This window comes from Heptranchias perlo, chromosome 6, assembly GCF_035084215.1.
Source record: "Heptranchias perlo isolate sHepPer1 chromosome 6, sHepPer1.hap1, whole genome shotgun sequence".
Classification (NCBI taxonomy): domain Eukaryota; kingdom Metazoa; phylum Chordata; class Chondrichthyes; order Hexanchiformes; family Hexanchidae; genus Heptranchias; species Heptranchias perlo.
The window spans coordinates 35519573-35543329 of record NC_090330.1 but is presented as its reverse complement, the minus strand read 5'-3'; the positions used below and the strand labels follow the sequence as shown (position 1 = coordinate 35543329).

The 23757-nt window shown below is 42.1% G+C and overlaps 1 protein-coding gene across 1 annotated transcript; it reads left to right on the top strand.

Moving 5' to 3' along the window:
- Positions 1 to 212: 212 nt before the first annotated feature.
- LOC137322497 (uncharacterized) lies at positions 213 to 23355 on the top strand. The gene is made up of 7 exons (XM_067985416.1): positions 213 to 287; positions 6928 to 7049; positions 8574 to 8674; positions 9866 to 9951; positions 12509 to 12582; positions 22110 to 22159; positions 22889 to 23355. Exons 1-7 carry the CDS (start codon positions 218 to 220, stop codon positions 23262 to 23264), a joined length of 879 nt encoding a protein of 292 aa, XP_067841517.1. The 5' UTR covers positions 213 to 217; the 3' UTR covers positions 23265 to 23355.
- The last annotated feature ends 402 nt before the right edge of the window (positions 23356 to 23757 follow it).

The following is a 23757-nucleotide window of genomic DNA, read 5'->3' as shown; positions in this document are numbered from 1 at the left end:
TAACACTCATTGGTGTTGGATAATTTTACTTCCACATACAGTGACTAGACGCATGTAACAAAGAGAATCTTCAACCGCTGTTAAAACAGAATGCCTCTTCATTACACTGCGGCCTTCAAGCATTAATATGCGCAAGTCCGGAAGAGACGGTGATGTATTTCCTGCCTGTGTTGGAGTGAACAGGCGGGAACCGTGTACATCACGAGGCAGGTGTAAAATGGCGGAGGGAGGTGGAGGAGCGGCGAGGATCGCTTGCTCGCGATGTCAGAGGCCATTCGAGCTCCCCGGTGAGTATAGAAGTCGGCAGCTTGGATCAGATCAGTGTGTGGTTGTGACTGTTAAAGGGATTGATTTTCTGCGATCTCTTCTGCCGAAGAAAAGTGAACAACGGGCCGGGGAGAGGTGGGGACTGTCAAACGGAAGCCTTACCCGGTTAGGTCAGGGTGCGCTGGTTAAATGTTGTTCTTTGCATTTTCTCAAGTATCCCCCATTTTACCTGAGCTAAGTCTCGGTATTTCACACCTCTTCCCTTATCCAGTTGGTTACCTGGAGTAAGAAGATTATTATGGTTTGCCATTGCTGGGTACTGAATACCAAGGTGGATGGGATCACAACTGGACTATGCTATTTAGAGAGATAGATGATATGCTATTCTGCCAGTTTTGCTTTTATAAGGAGGTGATAGAATAACAATGCAATATTAAGGAATGTGCCAGCAATAATGACAGTTAAGGAGTAGTAAAAAAAAGGATAAATTATAAATCTGAAATAGAAACAAAATGCTGGAAAAACACAGCTGGTTAGACAGCACCTGTATTGTAAAAAGTCAGGTGGTGGTGTTTTGGGTCTATAATCATCAGGATAATGAAAGAACTTACATTTGAAGTGTAGTCACTGTTGTAATGTAGGAAATGTGGCTGCCAATTTGTGCATAGCAAGGGCCCACAAACAGCAACATGACACTGACCAGATAATTTTTTTTACTTAGGATGTCATTTGTGACTTTGAAATGTGTCTAACTGACTGTGGTAAACTCCCTCCTCATCCTTCTTGTCCTGCCTGCAATCTTTGACACGGTTGACCACACCAGCCTCCACCAACATCTCCCCTCCATCGTGCAGCTATGTGGGTCTACCCTTGCCTGGTTCCATTCTTATTTATCCAGTTGTAGTCAGAGAATTACCTGCAATGGGTTACCTTCCAGCTCCTACACTGTTACGTCTTGACTCCCCCAACGATCTATCCTTGGGGGCCCCTCTCCTATTTCTCTTCTACATGCTGCCCCTTGGTGGTGACATCTGTGAACACGACGTCAGGTTCCACATATACGCTCATGTCACCCAGCTCTACCTCACCACCACCTCTCGACCCCTCACTGTTTCTAATTTGTCTCACTGCAGGTCTGACATTCAGTACCGGATGAGTGGAAATTTCTTCCAACTAAATATTGGGAAGACCGAAGCCATTGTTCTTCGGTCCCCACCACAAACTCTGTTCCCTAGCCACCGACTCCATCCTTCTCCCTGGCCACTGTCTGAGGCTGAACCAGACCGTTCACAACTTTAGTGTTCTATTTGACCCGAAGGTCAGCATCCGACCACATCTGCTCCATCACCAAGACTGCCTACTTCCACCTCTGTAACATCACGTGTCTTCGCCCCGCCTCAACTCATCTGCTGAAACCCTTAACAATGCCTTTGTCACCTCAAGACTTGACTATTCCAAAGCTCTCCTGGCTGGCCTCCCATCTTCCACCCTCCATAAACTTGAGCTCATCCAAAACTCTGTTGCCCGTATCCTAACTCGCACCAAGTCCTGTTCACCCATCAGCGTTGTGCTCACTGACCGACATTGGTTCCCATTCTGACACGCCTCGATTTAAAAAAAAATTCTCATCCTAGTTTTCAAATCCCTCCCTACCTCTGTAACCTCTTCCATCCCGACAACCCTTGGTGATCTCTGCGCTCCTTCAATTCTGGCCTCTTGCGCATCCCTGATTTTAATTCCTCCACGATTGGTGGCTGTGCCTTCAGCTGCCTAGGCCTTAAGCTCTGGAATTCTCTCCCTAAACCTCTGCCCCCCCCCCCCCCCCCCCGACCTTTTAATACGCTGCTTGAAACCTACCTCTTTGACCAAGCTTTTGGTCACCTAACCTAATATCTCCATATGTGGCTCGATGTCAAATTTTGATGATGCTCCTGTGAAGCGCCTTGGGACGTTTTACTACATTAAAGGTGCTATGTAAAAGCAAGTTGATGATGATGTGATGTTGCTTGAGGGATAAATGTAAGGAATCTTACAACACCAGGTTATAGTCCAACAAATTTATTTTAAAATCACAAGCTTTCGGAGATTATCCCCTTCGTCAGGTGAATGAGTGAAAAGGTTCTCAAATCGCATATCTTATACTAGGCTGGGACAGCATCACACCAATCAAAAGGTGTCGTTGTTATTCAAACAGGCCAGTCACGGAGAACAGCACGTCCCAGTACACTGGATATACATTGTGTCAATTACACAGACAGACAGAAAGAAACCCAAATGGCAGAGAGAGAGAGAGAATATTAAAAACATAATTTTTTTCCCCCCTTTTGCTGGTGGGGTTTTTTGTAGCGTGGCATGAACCCAAGATCCCGGTTGAGGCCGTCCTCATGGGTGCGGAACTTGGCTATCAACTTCTGCTCGACGATTTTGCGTTGTCATGTGTCTCGAAGGCCGCCTTGGAGAACGCTTACCCGAAGATCGGTGGCTGAATGCCCTTGACTGCTAAAGTGTTCCCCGACTGGGAGGGAACCCTCCTGTCTGGCGATTGTTGCGCGGTGTCCGTTCATCCGTTGTCGCAGTGTCTGCATGGTCTCGCCAATGTACCATGCTCCGGGGCATCCTTTCCTGCAACGTATGAGGTAGACAACGTTGGCTGAGTCACAGGAGTATGAACCATGTACCTGGTGGGTGGTGTCCTCTCGTGTGATGGTGGTATCCGTGTCGATGATCTGGCATGTCTTGCAGAGGTTGCCGTGGCAGGGTTGTGTGGTGTCGTGGACGCTGTTCTCCTGAAAACTGGGTAACTTGCTGCGAACGATGGTCTGTTTGAGGTTGGGTGGCTGTTTAAAGGCGAGTAGTGGAGGCGTGGGGATGGCCTTAGCGAGGTGTTCGTCGTCATCGATGACATGTTGAAGGCTGCGGAGAACATGGTGTAGTTTCTCCGCTCCGGGGAAGTACTGGACGACGAAGGGTACTTTGTTGGTTGCGTCCCGTGTTTGTCTTCTGAGGAGGTCTATGCGATTCTTCGCTGTGGCCCGTTGGAACTGTCGATCGACAAGTCGAGCATCATATCCCGTTCTTACGAGGGCATCTTTCAGCGTCTGTAGGTGTCCATCGCGTTCCTCCTCGTCTGAGCAGATCCTGTGTATTCGTAGGGCCTGTCCATAGGGACAGGCCCTACGCCTCTTTGACGTGGTTGGGGTGGAAGCTGGAAAAGTGGAGCATCGTGATGTTGTCCGTGGGCTTGCGGTAGAGTGAGGTGCTGAGGTGCCCGTCTTTAATGGAGATTTGTGTGTCCAAGAAAGAAACCGATTCTGAGGAGTAGTCCATGGTGAGTTTGATGGTGGGATGGAACTTGTTGATGTTATCGTGTAGTCTCTTCAGTGATTCTTCGCCGTGGGTCCATAGGAAGAAAATGTCGTCGATGTATCTGGTATATAGCGTTGGTTGGAGGTCCTGTTCCTGTCGAGCTAAGAAGATTTAACCTCTGACCCTCCCTCAGTTCTCCATGTTGTGGAGTGCCTCCATACTGCCCTCTTGGATGTGGGTCCTTTGGCGCTATCTCTTGCTGGCTCAAAACGAATAAGGCCATTTCAACATTGTGTGAATGTCACGAGTGTATTAGTGAATCTATTGTCTCAAACTGACATGGCGTGAGAGAAACACCATTCTTCTAGCCACTTTGTCTAGTCTTAGCTACTGAGACACATATACTTTCCCAGATAGCTTGTGGCAATATAACACCATGTGTGTTGAATTTAACTTAATAGCGACATCTTGATATAAATTACCTAAAATTCTGTCTAGGCCAGATAATCAAAAATTTTGAAAAGTGATGCCCGGAATCATTCTCTATTTCAAATGTTTACCTAATTTTCCCTTTTTAAAAAAAAAGCGTCCTCTGCCTCAACCACTTCCTGTGGCAAAGCACTCCACATGCTTCAACAAACCTGTGTGTAAAGAAATGTTTCCATTACTGAAAATTTTAAATAGAGGGTCCTTGTGACTGACTCCCCAACCAGAGGAAATAGTATTTCCTATTCACTATCAAAACTCATCATAATTTTAAAAATCTTGTATTATATCTCCTCTTTTCCTTTTACTGCTGCAGCGGTTATAGTCCAAATATCTCTCATAACAATTGTTTCCCATTCCTGGCATAATCCTTGTGATTTTATGCATTCCGTGGCTTTAATGTCCTTTTAATATATGGGGTATCCAAATCTGCACCCAGTTCTCTACCTGGTCTAACCAACATTTTGTACAAATATATTTCATCTCTTTACTCTTGTGTTCAGTGATCCTGGTAAGTTTTGGCATGATGTGAGGAAATTTGTGCGTCTCTGATTTATGCTGAAACATTGCTGCGTGCAGATTTCATCGATCATTTGTGCCACCCCCGAGTTACATCTGCTGATACCTCACATGGCATATTAACATAGCTGCACCTCCGCAGGAAGCAAAGAGCGCAAGTTTCCACCATTTATGCGAACGGGTGTAAATTTACTTCCAAAATTTTAGGTGCAGCAGGGCCCAAAGTCACTATTTCTGGTGTTTCATAGCAATGATTTTAGTGTTTTTTAAAATTTCTCCTTACTGAGGCAATTGCAATGAATTTTTTTTATGCCATCAGAATCTGTTACGTTAAAAAAAAGGAAAAGGCAATTCTAGAAGTTTTTCTTAAACATGTTGCGCTTAATGTGCATAAATGGTGTTTTGATGGCTTCAGACTTTAATCTTACTGATGTTATGAAAATTAAAAAGGGGCTCAAAGAAGGAAGTTGGTGTATATTCTGTGTTTTCTTTGGGACCCGATTTGGTTATGCTGATTTCCGCTTGTTTTACGTCGGTTTTTATGTTCCAAGGAATGCTCATGTGATTCTCGGGAAGTTTCAACGTAAATATCCATCAGCAAGAAACTGGCATAAATTTCGACATAATTTCTGTGTAGGTGTGATGCAAGAAATTTCGGGCCAATATCCCGACTTCATAAAACCCAAAATTCTATTAGTCTTTTTATTGGCCTGGAAATTGCTCATGAACTAACGGCAAGACAAACAGGGTTCACTGTTATTTCAGGGCAAATGGAAGAGCAAGTTCCGGCATTCACAGTCAAACATGGAAATCCGAAAGTTGCTTTACCATTTGCCTTACTCGTTTGAAAGCTCCGCGTTCGAGATCTCACCATCTGAATGAATGGACCAGTGCGTACTTGCTGCACTGCCCAGCTGGAAACTAACTAATATCTCCAAACTACTACATGGACACCAGTTCAGAGAAAGACCGGCGGTGGGTCTGTAGTATATGTTAGGAAGAGTGCTTCTTTTGGGCTTCTGGCATGTACTGTAAAAGCTCCTTTTTAAATGTGAGTGATTTATTTTGTTATGCACTTACTGTCTCAATGTTATCCATTCCAGTCACAGATCAAGAATCAAGTCCCCTACATACAACCAAGTTGAGTAGGGTCACTGGGGTGGGGGGACGGAGGGGAGGAGAGGGGGAAGAGAGTGGAAAGGAGTTGTAATGTTAAATTCTGAAAAGAATACTGTCTCCGGTTAACTTTTTTTTGCTGTGTGAGCATAATGGCATAACTCTGTGGACACTGAACTACAAAGGTAGTGTGTACCAATGGTACTAAATCTAACTTTTTATTATATATGGTAATGTGCACTTAAACTTTGTCATTACGCTGAAGTTTCAGTATTTTTAAAAATAATGATTGACTATTTTTGTTTAATAACATTGTCTAGTGGCATATTTTTGATTAAATTCTAAATGTGATGATGGGAGTAGAGGTTGGGGGGGGGCGGGGTGCAGGAACTGTTGAAAATGAGTTACTCTTCCTACATAAGAAAAAGGAGCATGAGTAGGCCATACGGCCCCTCGAGCCTTCTCCGCCATTTAATAAGATCATGGCTGATCCTCGATCTCAACTCCACTTTCCCGCCTGATCACCATATCCCTTGATTCCTTTAGAGTCCAAAAATCTATCAGTCTCAGTCTTGAGAATCTACTCAACGACTGAGCATCTACAGCCCCCTGGGGTAGGGAATTCCAAAGATTCACAACCCTCTGAGTGAAGAAATTCCTCCTCATCCAAGTCCTAAATGGCCGACCCCATATCCTGACACTATGGCCCCTAGTTCTAGACACTCCAGCCAGGGGAAACAGCCTCTCAGCATCTTTATATGTTTCACTGAGATCACCTCTCATTCTTCTAAACTCTAGAGAGTATAGGCCCATTCTACTCAATCTCTCCTCCTAAGACAACCTTCTCGTCCCAGGAGTCAATCTAGTGCACCTTCATTGCACTGCCTCTAAGGCAAGTATATCCTCCCTTAGGTAAGAGAGTACTGTGTACAGTTTTGGTCTCAAGTGAGGTCTCACCAATGCCCTGTACAATTGCAGCAAGACTTCTTACTCTTGTACTTCAACCTCCTTGCAATAAAGGCCTACATACCATTTGCCTTCCTAATTGCTTGCTGTACCTGCATGTTAACTTTCTGTGCTTTGTGTACAAGGATACCCCTGACATTGTGAAACAATGAATTGTTACCTTAATCTTAAATCAACTGGGTGATAATTTTTCTTTCTTCTATTCTATTCAGTAAGCTATTTGTTAGAGAAAATGAAACCATGTTTAAGGTATGTTTTCATTTACAGAATCGCCCAGTGCAACTCCAGAACATCTTCCATACTTGCTGCAATGTGAGCATGTTTTTTGTGGGACATGCCTAAAAGTGCAATATATAAACTCTGACTCCATCATCTGTCTATTCTGTCAGGTATCTAATTTTTCTGGTTGTTAAACCTTCAAATTGCTGTAATTTTTTTTAAAAATGAGATTACTACTCCTGAGGTTTCACCATTTCTCTGCCATTTGGTTTGCTATATTTCACTATATTGAAGTGATCTGTTCCCAGGCCTCCAAAAGCTGTTCTGAACCGGCTAGCAGTGTTGTGGGAGAGTTATCGAGGGAATAATTTTCTAGTTTGGATTTTTTATATCCTGCAAAGGAAACTGGTCTCCACTTGCCTTCTGTTGCATTATGGCTGAAATAGGTAGCTTATTAGAGTGAGAGAATTAAGGATGTCACAAGACTGTGCCTGTGCAAGTTGGCACTTCAGGGTCTTGCACTATTAGAGATCTTGTAATCTTGGGACTCTCTCGCCAGTACACCCTGCACTCTTACTTTGCTCCTAGTTGTTTTGCAATATCAACTTTTGACACTGAAGTTAATTGTGGGCTCCAAATTGAATTACTAGATTTATAATTGGGTATGGTAGTGCAGTGGCTATGTTACGGAGCTAGTAATCTAGAGGCCTGGACTAATAACCCAGATAACGCAAGTACATATCCCACCATAGCAGTTTGAGAATTTGAATATCTGGAAATAAAAGGCTGGTATCGTTTTTTTTTGTGTTTAAAATTTAAAAAAGCTGTCGGATTTTCGCAAAAATCCAACTGGTTCACTAATCTCCTTTAGGGAAGGAAACCTGCTGCCCTTACACAGTCTGGCCTGTATGCGACTCCAGTCCCACTCCACATGGTTCACTATTAACTGCCCCCCTACCTAGCCACTCAGTTGTAAGAAGGTAGCCCACCACCACCACCCACTCAGGGCAACTAGGGATGGACAGTAAATGCTGGCATTGCCAGCAATGGCCATATCTCAAGAATGAATCAAAAAATAATTTTAACAGATCAGAACAAACTGAATAGCACAACAACTAGCTGCTAAACTCCTGAACTTTAGAACAGCAACCCTCCAATAAATAGTATACACATAGAGTTTTGTACTAAAAGTTCCTGGAGATGTTCTGTGTTGAATCTCCTCATCCTCATTTTCTTACTCTTCCAGCAGTCCCTAAGCCTGGGTCTTATATATCCTATATTCTTGTTGCTTTGCCCAGGGATCACCAGCAAATTCAATGCAGACATTAAAGATGTGTATTTATCTTGCAACATTGTATGTTTATCTGTTTCTGACCTGTCTGTTCCAAAGTGAATTGTGGGTATCATTTACACCCAAAGGGTGATTTCCGAGTTTGATTAGCATATTTGAACCAGTTTGACGGTCAAGAGCAGAACCTTTACATTATCCCAGATGCTTGCACATAGAATAGAGATGTTCAGTAAAGTGGTTACCCAATCTGCATTTTATCTCCTAGTATAGAGAAAACTGCACTGTGAGTAGTAGTTAATGCAGCATACTAGATTGAAGGAAGTACACGTATATTGCTGTGTCACATGGAAACTGTTGCTTGACTTTGTTTGTTAAAACTTTGTTCTTGGAAACTTTTATGCAGGTCCCTACACCTGTGGATGCAGAAATTGGAGTGGAGGCTCTTCCTCTTGATAAATGCATTATTGGTGCATTATACACAGAAAAAATGCTGCAGAATTCAAAGTAAGATCCCTTATTTTATGAATATATTATGACTGAAAAATATATTTTAGCACTAGTCTGCTGTACCATTGATTTAGGTTGACGTGTACAATTCCACATATACCTCATCAGTCCCATGATGGTAGGTGTTGAGTAAAAGCCAGGTGCTTCCCTAAATTGGAAAGATTTGCTAGTTTGAGTGTCTTTCGCAAAAGCTTGGGACCATAAATCTCAACTACTCTTTCTGCTGTGGATGATGTCTGGCTTGAGGAGATGGGAGAAGAATGTCTTGAGAGAGTCTGACAACTTCTAACTAGGAGTTAGAACCTAGGACTTTCAACTGAAGGCCAATTTTGACTGGAGCTGCTCTCCTTTTGTTTGTAACTATGCCTACATCAAATAGTGTTTTAAGGAGGCGCTTCACTGCTATGTCACGATTTCTTTGTGAGTTCCTCATTTTGGCCATGACATTAAAGAAATGTTGAACTGAGGCCAGTCATGTCTGGGTAGGGTAAAGAGGAAAATTGTGTTAGCAAGTTATTGATGGGCTTGTTTTGTTTTGCATATCTCCAATCAGTTGGCTTTATTAGCATTAGCAAAGCCCTGGGAACAAGCTGTCTCCAAGAAGCAAAGGAGTGCACGGAGCACAAATGACTCCGTAAAGGAATAAAATACCAGAGATCCAAGAAGAATTGAGCTTTGTGTGATATAAATTTACCATTAACTCATGAAATATTTTATTTGGCATGCATTAAATTTGTGAATTGCAGAGCAGTGTTGTGTTTTTAAAAAAAAATTAGAAGGTTTGCTTTTGCCTTGCATCAGATGGGTTTTGCCTCTTGTCTGAACAATTAGATTTGAGTACTGCAGTGATCCATTTCTGGAAGGAAATGACTTGTGAAATTATTTCTTTCAGTATTTGAGTGTTTATATATTCTTGTGGTTCATAGTAACATACACAGGAAACTTGCCATCGTAAATTCTCCTGAGCACCTGAGTCGTGTGGAGTCTTACTTTGTCTCTGGTCTGATTTGTTCTTTGGCTCAATTTTAACATGAATACAAGATTTCAGAGTAATTCATTGGGATTTGAAGATGTAAAAACCTGTGAGATTGCTGTGTAACTTTGATCATTTTAATTGTGCCAATACTACCTGTTTTTACCTTAAACTAGAATTTTTTGCATTTTAAATCATTCATGACAATTATTAAGGACCACTATCCAGATGGCCACTGAAGACCCTGAAGTTGACAATGAGCAAAAGAAAGAGAATGAAGAAAATAAACTGGATGTGGCAGGTCTGTTAAAATATTTTTAAAAATTTTATCAAATAAGAACATAAGAAATAGGAGCAGGAGTAGGCCATACGGCTCCTTGAGCCTGCTGCGCCATTTGATTAAGATCGTGGCTGATCTTCGACCTCAACTCCATTTTCCAGCCCGATCCCCATATCCCATGATTCCCCTAGAGTCCAAAAATCAATCTATCTCAGCCTTGCATATACTCAGCATCCACAGCCCTTTAGGTTGGAGGATTCCAAAGATTCACAACCCTTTGAGTGACGAAATCCCTCCTCATCTCCACCTTGTCCTGAGACTATGCCCCTAGTTCTAGACTCTCCAGCTAGGGAAAACAATCCCTCCGTATCGGCCCTGCCTAGCCCCCTCAGAATTTTGTTCCAATGAGATCACCCCTCATTCTTCTAAACTCCAGAGAGTATAGGCCCATTCTACTTAATCTCTCATAGGACAACCCTCTCATCCCAGGAATCAATCTAGTGAACCTTCATTGCACCGCCTCTAGGGCAAGTATATCCTTCCTTAGATAGAGACCAAAACTGTGCACCAAAATAGGTATTTTTGTACCATTGGGACAAATGAGAAGTCAGATGGGGAGAAGCTTTCTGCAAATTTGCTTTGGAATGTACATGGGCATTGCTCTAACTGATCCCAATGGCCCACAAACTTGAAACCATCCCCACTCTTGCAACTACATGTTCAGCAGCTCAATTGTATGTAGCACAGGTAGTATTTTTGAAAATGCTAGCTTGGATGTTTTTTTTTAAGCTTTCTTGCCCGCTCTTTATATTCCTTGTGTAAGATCCCTTCTTCAGGACCACTAGCTGCTTATCTGTCCTTCCCAAAATTCTGTTCACAAGTTCTTTGATCTTCATTCTGACACCAAGGAGGCAGTGTACCATCCTGGGCTCCCAAGTTGCACCCACAGACATGCACATTTTACCACCCTTATCATTGAGACTCCAACTACTGCCATTTGTCTACTGTGCTCACTGGCTCTTCATGTAGTGCCATGGTCCAGGCATTTTTCAATAATCCTCTTAATTCTTTCAGAAACATCTTTAGAAGATTGATCTTACTCTAGATTGAAGAAAAAAAGAGTTCTTATCCTGACTGCCTCCTGACTACACTTTTTGGGCTCCCTTTCCTCTTCCTGTCACTTTCTCCCAGCCTTACTCTTCCATTCCTAACCCATTTTCATATACATACCTGTAATCCAATACATTCGGCCTAAATTTTCTCTCCAGAATCTGTGTTGTGCAATGCATCAGAGTGCTTCTGAAAGTCAACAATCTGAAGTGTGGCAACTCCTTAACAATTAGTGGAGGTGTACTCATCATACATCCTTAATATTTAATCATGATTCTATATGTCTTAAATGATTTGATCATATGTGGACAATTTTACTTGTGATGCACAGAACTGCTACACTGGTTCAAAAATTTGAATACTCTTGTATCAGCATTAGATTCCTATTTCTTTTCAGCAGTACTTGTGCCTCTGGGTGAGTGTGGCAAATGATGGGCAGGTTTGTGTTAGGAAATAGACCAACTAAACTGATCCAGAATCCTTGTAGCTGTTGGAGAAGCCTTTTTTGTTTATTTTTAAAAAAAATTCTGGTGATATATTATGCTGTTAATGGTACAATTTTGGCACTCAATTTGTATCAAGCACTCTGGTGCAGTATTACTTATCAAGATCCAGAGTAAAGTTTTGTCTGTGTGCCCCAACAATATGCTTTAACCCCAGATGAGTAAGAAACCAATCTTCTCTTCCTCCCCCTTTCCACCCCATATCATAAAAATGGCTTCTCAGTGAAATTACTAATTTGTGCCAAGCTAGTGTTTGTGGACCCATGCCTGGAAGAAACTGGATTGAAACTGTCCAAACCCATTTCACCCAGGACCTTTAGCAGTGGGGAAACTTTCATCCCATAAAATCTGGGCTGGATTTGAGCCATGGACCTTAGTTTGTATTTATTTCTTTGAGATGTGGGCGAGACTAGCAAGGCAGTATTTGTTGCCTGACCCTAATTACCGTGACTATATGAAACTGGAGTTGCATGTAGGCCAGACTGGGTAAGGGTGGCAGGTTCCCTTCCCTGAAGAACAATAATGAACCAGTTGGGTTTAATCTAGTAGCTTTCAGGGTCATTTTCTGGTGCTTGCCCGCAAATTACCAGGTTGATTGAATTCAATTTCACAACTTGCCATGGTGGTATTTGAATTCCCAGCCATTGGGTAGCCAGTCCAGTACCATAACAACAAGGCTAGTTTGCATAAAAGGAACCTGTGCCGTGTCTTCCTTTTGCTTTTTGTAAGAATTTAGAGGCATTGCAAAAAGCATGCAGCAGATTAATTTATGGGAATCAAGTTCAAAATGAATTGAGTATTTGAATAATACAAATATAAGAACATTGATATGGTGCTAAAGTAGTAGACTAACTTTTTTATGTAGCAGTGGTATGAAAAACACTTTCTTGTAGTCTGATTCTATCATCTGTAATAGTGGTAAAAAATTTCAATCAATGTTGCTAAAGAATATTTTTAAATTGTAGAAAGAAAATTACATCAGAAATGCAAGCGCATGACAAAGGAGAATTCAGAATTGGACAGTTACTGCTTTGAAAAGGTAAACGTGTATCAGTGAAGATGTACTTTCTATCTAATGGCATGGCTTATGATGAGTTGGAGGCTATGTAGATGGGATGTTGGGATGGGGAAGGTGTATCTCACCACTGAATGAATTTGGAAAGAAGTCTAGACCATGAAGTAAGCAATTGATTTTTTTTTTGTTCCTGGAAAATAGTGTTTCCTTACCCCTGCATTTTGTTCCCCTTGCATGCTGTAGTTAAATTGATGCCTGAATTGCCTGTAGTTACATACTTCAACTTGAATATGGTTAACTTGGAGCCTAAATGTTCATGCTTTCCTTTGTTTTCAGGTTTTGTACAAAAAAGTTGTCTTTTAATGTTTTTAATTGTGGGAAATAAAGGCATTCCTGACTGTGTGTTGGTCATTCCTGTCATTGCTGCACTAGGGAAGAATTGGGGCTTACAGTTCTGATCTGTGAATAGCCAGTTTGCTACATTAAAAAAATGAAGTCTTAAAAAATATTTCCTTTCCTTTCTGCCCCACCCCACCCTCCAGCTTTAAAATGTGTTTGTGTTCATTAGATTCTGAAGTAAGTTTCTTCCACATGCCACAACACAGTCACGTTGGTGCATGTTGGGAGTTGTAGCATGCAACCTTGTGGGGAGGCTTCCTTTTGAGCTGGCAGTGAGATATCATCTGAAAAGTCTTCTGTACTCTCCTCCAGCATCTCAGACTGGGACAGATCTCCAACTGAAAACATTTGCATTTCAAACATAGGGGCATTGTATAGGTCACCTTAATTATTTTCTTCTAAATGTTGTAGTTTTATTTATGTAGTATTACAAACCTTACTTCCAGTAAGACTTTCACCTTGGTGAGAAATAAAGAAGCAGACAAAAATGTTTTCAAAAAATATTTAGATTTTTAATTAGTTTGCCTTTTTTATTGGTGGACTCTGCATACTGGTCATTGCATTGGTTATTTTCATATGCTCTTTGTAGTTTTTCAATTTTAAGTTTGTCGACCCACTTTTCCTGCCTTCAATTGGTACGTGGGATACCTCCTAGTTGTGATCTGTCACTTGTTCAAATTCATATGAAGAAATCGGTGCAAACTGACAATACTTTACATATGAAGTGTGATGCCTGAAGTATAATGGACACATGCTAAACGCACAACTTTGTTTTCATATTTAGTGGATTTCTGTGGTGTTGATCGTGGTGATTCAGAAAAATGCTATTTTATTACAGGTGTAATGCACAATTGTTATTAGGGCACCTAACTCAATGGTGATTAAGTTAAATTGGTTTTTATTGCATGGTATTCTAGGATTCATGGCACAGGTCTCTCATGCAGTGGGGAGATTTGTTAAATATTACATAAGTTTATATTAAAACAGTGCAAGATCATGGGAAAGACTCCCCTCCCCTCCTGTTTAACTACATAGTTAACTCTAAGGCCTCCCAGCTCCGTTTGAGATTGTGCCACCAGCTTCTGAGCATGGAAAATTGTATTTTGTATCTGTTGCCTCTGTCCTTCACCCCCACTGCCACTCCCTCTGAGTGCCTATGCCATTACTAACTCCCAGTTGCTGCTTCCTGCGCGCACCTCCCTTTTTTCTTGCTCTCCAATACCTGTCATGGTCCTCTTTTGGCTGTGAAGATTTTTGAATGACTTTGTTCTTCTGCCCAATGCAGTTGGCAAATACTGTAATTTCGTGCTTTAAATGCTGGATATTCTCAATCACTATCAGTGGTTCTGATAAATTGTATAAAATAAGTTTGATTGTGCGGCCAGATGCAGAGAAAAGTTGGAAAGAAATTAGATGACCAAACTGAGGAGGGAGGCTGCCATGTTGCAAATATGAGATATATATCTCTTTCCATAGTTGTTGCCTGAACTCCTGAGTATTTTCAGCATTTTTCTGTTCTTTGTGCTTTTGGTCCTGTTATCTTTGCCAACATTTATTTGTTAACCAAAATCAAATGAAAAAACAGATTTACTAGTTATTTATCTCACTACTGTTGGACATTGCTGTGCGCAGATTGGCTGCCACATTTTCATTATAGCAGTGACTACACTTCAAAAATAATTTGGCTTGAAGTGCTTTGGGACGTTGAGGACGTGAAAGATGTTTTACACGTTCTTTTGATTTTTCTTTGTAGTAAATTATAGTTCATTTGGCTGCTTTTTTGTAATGAAAGATTCTGATAGAATAAGTTTTTAAGTGGGGGAAATTGTCAACTTACCGTTGCCCGTTGTGGGACAGTAAATGGTCGCTGAGCCTGCAAATTTTGGACGAGCGATCTCCCATGCCCAATCTGCACTGCAAGCTTCTGCCATATTGGAAGCAGGTGCCTTTTAGGTGTCCAAAGCGCCTGCCCGAAATAGGCGTTTGGTGTCTTGCATATGAAAATCGGGGTCCTAACATCAGTTGTAGGACCCTATTGCAAAATTTGGTACAAATGGGTGGAGCATGTGCCATGCATGCTCTACCTAGTTGTACTGGGTTTTGAGTGGCTTAAACAGAGATCATAGGAAAATAGTAACAGGAGTAGGCTATTCAGCCCCTTGAGCATGTTCTGCCATTCAGTTAGATCATGGCTGATCTGTACCTTGACTCCTTCTACCTGCCTTCGTTCCATATCCCTTAATATCCTTAACTAACAAAAATCTATCAATCTCCATTTTGAAATTTTCAAATGACCTAGCCTCAACAGCTTTTGGGGGTGAGTTCCAGATTTCTACTATTCTTTGTGAAGAAGTGCTTTCTGACATCACCCCTGAATGGCTTAGCTCTAATTTTAAGGTTATGTCCCCTTGTTCTGGAACTCTCATCAGAGGAAACAGTTTCTCTCTATTCCATTAATCAAATCCATTAATCACCTTAAACACCTCAATTAGATCACTGTAATCTTCTATACTCAAGGGAATACAAGCCTCGTCTGTGCAACCCATCCTTATAATTTAACCCTTTTAGCCTCGGTATCATTCTGGTGAATCTGTGCTGCACCCCCCTCCAAGGCCAATATATCTTTCCTGAGGTGTGTTGCCCAGAACTGAACGCAGTACTCCAGATGCAGCGTGACCACAGCTTTATACATCGGTAGCATAACTTTCACCCCTTTTTGTATTCCAGCCCCCTTGAGATAAAGGCTAACATTCCATATGCCTTTTTTATACCTGTCCACTAGCTTTTAGTGATTTCTGTACATGGACCTGTAAATCTCTCTGCTCCTCCACCAATGTTCCCTCTAATTTTTTTTAGCCATGTGCGGAATGAATGTGTTTGTGCACCGATACAAAGGCTGAGTGCGCCACCGTTTTTAAAAAAAAACACAACTTTGAATAGAATATCTTTTTACAAAACATTATTCAGGGTATATAACAAATGTGCAAAATAATAGATAATTGTAACAATTTAATGTTGTTATATTGGCTGATAAATTTATATAATTTATGAAATGGGTTTCTTAAGTTGCACTAGGATTGAGCAGACCAGTCTTGTTACATTTTTAATAAAATATATCTGATTGGAATCGTTCCCATCAGCTTTTTGTTAAATCAGCTTAATGACTGCACACAATTTATTACTGTTTGAATGAGAATTTTTAAATTGAGTCAGAAATTCAAAATAGCTGTTAAATCAGTCAGTATGAATTTGCGGATAGGGAACAGTTCAATTAAAGCTCCCCCACCCCCACATTGAATCCACAGCAGGGTTAAAAAAATTATTGTATTATAATTGTACATCTTGCAGGCCTCATTAGTTTTGGCTGCCTCTATGTAAAGCAGGGAGCAGTTTGGTCATGAAGAACTTGAACTGAGGGCGGCAACGGACAAAGATTAAAAAGAGACAATCCTTGGGGCAACTGAGGGCTTTTGGATAGCAGTTGTATAAAACAGTTTAAATTAACTGCATTGTTCTGGTTACAATGTACCAATGTGATTGGAAAGTATATTTTAGCACAGCTGTAGAAGGATCTTTCATAACAGTATTACACATGATCTGTTTCAGAATTACTTAATTTGTAAATATGAAATATAGATATTGATAAACAGTTATTAGAATATGCCAGGTAATTTGGGTTCATTTGTAGTTTATTTCAGAAGCTAACGTCGAATAGGATGGTGACAAAAACTGTTAATTGCGCTAATCGTAGACTCCCTCCGATGTTATTTGCTACCAATGCCTTAAATATGTTTGTTTTTGGACTAAAGTAATAGTTCTCCACAATTCGCACTAGAGGTGAAAAGTTTTCATTTAATTGAACGCATTTCCTCACTGAATCCTCGTGTGCTGGAGTTTTCTGATTGGACACTCAAATCAGGTGCGTGTGCGTGTGTTTTTACTTTTTGTCAAATTAGTATATCTTCTACACTTTATATACTGTTACACTATTTCTTTAATATATTTTGTTTATATACATTTACACTCTTTGTCCAGTGAATATGTGTGTGTGTATACATACTTTATATATATCTCCATATCCATCAGACAGTATACTATTTGTGGAGACAGGTCTCTGAGCAGCTGTACCACTGACCCGCAGTAGACGCTGACATCCGCAGTTAAACGCTCCTGTCCAACCTAACTAACTCTCGCCCTTGCTGCAAAGTGATTGGTAGCTGACGTCACCTCGGCAGCATCTCCACCAGAGAGCACTGATTTGGTGCACGGAAGGAATGATGACGTGCGCGGCACATAAACTGCTGAGTAGCCGTGCACGCATGCAGCTTAGAGGGAACAGTGTCCTCCACAGTTCCTAGCTTCTTACCATTTAGAGAGTATTTCTGATCTATCTTTCTTGGGTCCAGAGTGGATGACCTCACACATCCCCACATTGAACTCCATCTGCCACAGTTTTGCCCACTCACTTAGCCTGCCTATGTACTTTTGTCAATCCAAGCCAAGTTTATGTAATCTGTCGTCATAAATTAACCCTTTAAGCCCTGGTATTCTGGTAAATCTGCACTGTACCCCTTTCAAGGCCACAGTATTACTCTCGTGAATCTGCATTGAACCCCTTTCAAGGCCAGTATATCTTTCCTGAGGTTCAGTGCTCAAAATTGAACACAGTATTCCAGATAGAATCTGACCGCGGCTTTGTACAAATGAAGCGTCACTTCCTCACTTTTTTGTGTTCCAACCCCCTTGAGATAAACGCCAATATTCTATCAGTCTTTTTGATTACTTTTTGTGCCTGTTCACTAGCTTTTAGTGATATGCGTACTGGACAACATAAGATGATAAGAAATAGGAGCAGGAGTAGGCCATACAGCTCCTCAAGCCTGCTCCGGCATTCAGTAAGATGATTGATCTTCGACCTCAACTCCACTTTCAGGCCTGATCCCCATATCCTTTGATTTCCCCTAGAGTGCAAAAATCTATCTGTCGGCCTTGAATATTCTCAGCATCCACAGCCCTGTGGGGTAGAGAATTCCAAAGATTTGCAACCCTTTTGAGGGAAGAAATTTCTGACCCCTTATCCTGAGACTATGCCCCCTAGTTCTAGACTCTCCAGCCAGTAGAAACAACCTCTCAGCATCTACCCGGTCAAGCCCCCTCAGAATCTTGTGTTTCAATGAGATCACTTCTCATTCTTCTAAATTCCAGAGTATAGACCCATTCTACTCGATCTCTCCTCAAAGACAGCCCTCTCATCCCAGGAATCAATCTAGTGAACTTTTGTTGCACCGCCTCTAAGGCAAGCATATCCTTCCTTAGATAAGGAGACCAAAACTGTACACAGTACTCCAGTGAAGTTTCACCAAAGCCCTGTACAATTGTAGAAAGACTTCCTTACTCTTGTACTCCAACCCCCTTGCAATAAAAGCCAACATGCCATTTGCTTTCCTAATTGTTTGCTGTACCTCCATGCTAACTTTTTGTGTTTCTTGTATGAGGACACCCAGATCTCTCTGAACACCAACATTTAATAGTTTCTAACTATTTAAAAAATATTCTGTTTTTCTATTCTTCTTACCAAAGTGAATAACCTCATTTCCCCACATTATACTTCATCTGCCACCTTCTTGCTCACTCACCTAACCTGTGTATATCCCTTTGCAGACTCAGTCCTCCTCACAGCTTACTTTCCCACCTAGCTTTGTATTGTCTGCAAATCTAAATACATTACACTCGGTCCCTTCGTCTAAGTCATTAATATAGATTGTAAATAGCTGAGGTCCGAGCACTGATCCTTGTGGCACTCCACTAGTTACAGCCTGCCAATCTGAAAATGACAACTAAATCCCTTTGCCCCTCCATAGCTCCTAGTCTCTCGCCGTTAAGAAAATATTCTGATTTTTGTCTTTCTCTGATCCAGTGGTTAACCTCACACTTGCCCACGGCGAACTCCATCTGCCATAGGTTTTCCCACTTGCTTAGTCTGGATGTCCTTTTGTAACTCCCTACTCCTATCTACACAACTTGCTGTGCCTCCCAATAGTGCCATCTACAAATTTGGATGGACAACTCTCTATTCCTTCGTCCAAGACATCAATATATATGGTGGAAAGCTGATGCCTCATGCTGATGAGAGTTCTTTGCATTTAGACTGAGATTTCTTTGTTCACGTTCAGAATTCTTGTGTTCAGATAAATTTATCTACTTTTTGGACCTCCTCAAACTGACACCAACACGATGGGGGGGCGCAATGGATTTATTCAGTATTACATCTGAGGAGGAGGCACATTATCCGTGGCAGGCACAGTGTGCAATTTTGGGGGTTACAGCTCCACAAGACAGAGGTGCACCACAAGGACCTGCAGAGAGGCTACCAACAGAGGGGCCGAGGTCGCATGAGGCACTACCCACACGAGAGGTTGTACTGGCAGAGGCTGAGCTCCATGGACCTCTGAGAAGTAGTGCCTACACAGGCTGAGATTGAGTTGGCAGGTGGCCACAGACATCTGCACGCTCCTTCGTGCAGAGCTGCTCCTGGCTGGGCCTCGTGGCCACACATTGCCCATCGCACTCAAAGTAACCACTGCCCTCAATTTCTTTGCCGCTGGATCCTTCCAGGACGCTATGGGTGACATCACCAGGGTCTCTCAGTCGTCTGCACATAGTGTATATGACAGGTCACAGAAGGCTTGTTTGTGTCTGCGACGACATCAGCCAGACTGAGAGGGCAGTGGGTTTCCACCCTGGCTGGCTTCCCATAGGTGCAATTGATTGCGCACACATAACAATCTGAGGACCTGCACATGAGTCAGGACTGTTCATTAACCAAAAGGGATATCACTCCATCAGTGCACAACTGGTTTGCGACCACCAGAAGAGATTTCTGCAGGCGTGTAGCAAAATCCTTGGCAGCTGCCGTGTTGCCTTCATTTTGCGGGAGTCCAACATCCCAGCCCCCTTCCCCACACAAGACAGATTTAAGAGCTGGCTCTTTTGGAGGCAAGCGATTACCCCCTGCAGACGTGGCTCATGACACCTGTGAGAAACCCCACCAAAGAAGTACAGCAGCAGTACAGTGGTACAGCGCATCACCACCAGGTCTGTCATTGAACAAGCCATACGAATACTGAAGATGCGCTTCAGGTGTCTGGGTTGATCTGGGGGAGCCCTTCAGTACTCACCAGCGAGGGTGTTCAGAATAATAGTCGTGTGTTGCATCCTCCACAACATCGCTCAACAGAGAAGGTTACAGGTGGAGGTGCTCCACTGCGCACATGAAGCATCCGCATCAGCTGGCAACATTGAAGACAACGATGAGGAGGACGACGAGGACTGAGATGGGCAACCCATCAGCGGCGGCACACATGGCTGCTCATGATGCCGTAGAGTCACTCTGATCCAATAGGTTTGCAGAAGGAGATTTGCAAAATGACGATAGTGAACTACTCAGACCACCTGGAACCACCAACACCAGCTGTCCCCAACCCCCTGCTCTGCACAAAACAGTCCTTCAACCACGCATACACCCATTGTAAACGTACCCAATGGGTGGTATCAAATCTTGGCGTTCATGAAGCACATGAAAGGGCACTTTCAAAAAAGGGACTCAAGAATGGACAAGACTTGGCTATGGTGGTGACAATTATAACATTTACTATGCATGTAATAAATGAAAAAGATGACATTACGTCACATACCCTTGGTGATCATAAAACCTCAGCTGTCCTCTTCCTACCGCTTCTACGTGGTGCATCCCCTGTGGCTTCAGCAGAGGTAGTGGCAGGTTACTCGGGTCCCTGCCTCGACTGCTGAGATATTCTCTGCCTTCGCCCTCTGGGATTTGGAGCCATTGAAGGTCCGGCCAAAGACTGCTCCTCTGTGCAGGGGCAGACTTGGCCATCGGGAGAGACAGCAGCATTGTGGGCAACGGATGAGACATGGGAGCACTTTGAGTGAAGTCTCCACTTCTGTGTCTCCTTTCGCCATGATTCCCCCATCACTCCTACTCCTACCGTTTTGTTGGATAACAGCTTGGAGCATGCCTGTGACGCATCCTAAGGCCACAGCGGAAGTATCTGTCTGCCTGTTTAAGGTGGCAGAAAAGTGGCATCCTGAGTCCGCATGGCCTGAGGGTGGAAAGGGAGGAGGTGAAAGGGCAAGAGTTGCATCTCCTGCGTTTGCATGGGAGTGGGTGATGGAAGAGTGGATCAGGGTGTCACAGGGAACATTCCCTTCGGAATGAGGGGAAGGGAAGATGTGTTTGGCGGTGGCATCGAGCTGGAGGTTGCGGAAATGGCAGAGGATGATCCGTTGAATGTGGAGGTTGGTGGAGTAGAAAACGGGGCAAGGGGACCCGTATCGTGGTTCTGGAAGGGATGAGGGCAGAAGTGCGGGAAATGGGATGGACACGGTCGAGGGCCCTGTTAACCACCGAGGGAGGGGATCCGAGTAGGACTGGAACAAGGAATGTTCCATATATCCCACGAAAAGGCAGGCATTGCTAGGACCCATGTGGTTTCCCATAGTGACACCTTTTTACAGTCTAGTCTTTTAATGTCTTTTGTTCTGACAGGTCTTCACAGCTAATTCCAGGTCATCTGAAGCAAGACATCTTGGGGGTATTGGCTTTGATGAACTTTGGCTCTGCCCACATCTCCAATCTAGACAATGATTCTTTTTAGTCCCTTTGGATAACTTTGTGGCCAGAAGCTTCAAACTGGGGTTTGAGCAATGCAGCCAGCATTGGGCCTAGCTTAATTTAACAGTGCTTTGTCTAACTACATAAATGAATGCGATACCTATGACAGATCAAAAAAAAAATTTGGGGGGGGAAGGATGAGGAAGAGAGAAATTCTTACAGGCAGCAGAGACACATTGTACTGGGAGGAAGTTGAGAGTAGTGCTATTGACCATACCAGATGATATTTCTTTATGCAGCTAAAAGAAGCACTGAACTAAATTTGATGCAACTTTGTAATTACTTTTTTTTAAAAAAGCTAGTCAAATTAAAAGCAGTTAATATCTTTTTGAATTTAGGTAATGGTTTAAGATGGAAAAACCTTAAGTATTGACTTGAAACTTCATAAGTTAACAAAGTAGTGTTTTTTGTAATAATCCATTGCATTTAAAGGAAATTTCATATTTTCTACTTTCAGATTTACTGGAGCCAGAAAGCAATAAATGTTAGACTATCAACTTCTGAAAGGTAAAATTAATGAACTGCAAGCTGATGCCATAAGTGCCTTCAGAAACTGCTGTTTGTAGCTTGCAGTGCAGGTGTGAGAAAATTCTGAGAAATTCAGTAAAAAGTTGAGATTTAGCTTAATCAATGTATTGTTCAATAAATGGTTCTTGACAAGGGTTGGAATTAAAGTTGCAATACTTGTACACTTAAAATTTGTTGGGAAATGCATTTTATGGTTTCAGTACTCTTGGGGAATGGAATTGATTCCAGACAGTTGACTGAACTGAATTATGAAGCTTAATGATGTTGCAAGGAAAATTATGCAGTGTTCCTAGATGACTTTTGATCAGAACTTCTCCATTTTTGAAGCATGAAAACCTAGGAGAACTGATACCTGTAGGTGAGCAGGTTGCCCCTTTTATAACTGACAAAGCTAGGTTTAGTACAGTTTTGAGTGCTGAGCCTGCTAAGTAATTTTCTTTATTGAATTTGACTGCTAATTGGTAAATTGAATCAAAGAACCATTGTGCCAGTTTTCACACTTTAACTGGAGTTATTTACACTAATCCCATTTCCCTATGTCCATTTATATTCTTCCTTTTCAGCTGCTTATCCAATTGCCTTGTTATAATCCAATGTTATAATCTCCGTAGCTATTTGTGCTGTTTACTCTTGTTTTCAGCAATCCTTATCCCTTCACTACAGCAGTTCTTGATGTGTACTTTCAAATTGGGATTTTTTTTTTCTTAGCTTTGCGATGGAGGAAGCAGAGGCTTGCAAAGATATGTGTCCGTCTAATGTGCAGTTTGGAAATTACCCTGGGAAGCTGGCCTACCAGAGAGAGAAAAAACAACCGAAAGAGAAAAACTGCAGTTCGGAGAGCAGGAAATGGACAAGAGAACAACAATGCACAGAGAAAAATAAAAATCTGAATAAAATATGGTGTGGAGAGGGAACTGGTGGCTTACAGGCCAAGCTGAAGCCTGCTGAGAGTAAAGGCAGGACTAGTGACTATGATGCTGAGAGGAATGTAATCGGCACTAGGTATGTATCCAGGCATTTTTTATCAAGGGTCTTCCGTCTGACTTTTGAAGTCTTGTTTTTATTGAATCCTGTCTTTTTTTAAAAGCTGAAATGCACTACTTAAGCTGTAGAAATTGTCCATAATGAGGATGTGACTACTGCCAACAAAAATAAAAGGAGCAATTTAAATAGCAGTTACCTTGAAGGACTACAATTCTTTTATAGAGAACTTAAGCCAAAGAATGTGTATGGCACTTTTTTTTGACTGGATTTTATTTAAAACCAAAAAAATTCATAACTACTTTCACTGCCTAAAAACCAGCTGGTTCTAAAAATCATCTTTACTGATACCATAATTATGATAAATTGACCATGGTTGGGAATTTAGTTGCAGAAATTCTGATGTAATTTTTCTAATGTAGGGTATATTGACACATTTTCCTCTGGTTTACTCTCCTGTGGTTGAGGCAGAGCAAGTAGCCTGCTCCTAGACCACCGCCAATCTCATTGGTGGCCCTTTGCCTGAAATGTGTGTTGGTAAAGGTGGCCTGTTTGGTGTCTCTTTCACCTCCAATCCCCATACTGCTTAGAAGTGC

Excerpts from the sequence above, each read along its gene's own strand:
- LOC137322497 (XM_067985416.1), top strand. The coding sequence starts at position 218 with ATGGCGGAGGGAGGTGGAGGAGCGGCGAGGATCGCTTGCTCGCGATGT. Across the intron at positions 288-6,927 it reads GAGGCCATTCGAGCTCCCCG|AATCGCCCAGTGCAACTCCA; the intron begins GTGAGTATAGAA and ends TTTCATTTACAG. Across the intron at positions 9,952-12,508 it reads AAATAAACTGGATGTGGCAG|AAAGAAAATTACATCAGAAA; the intron begins GTCTGTTAAAAT and ends TTTAAATTGTAG.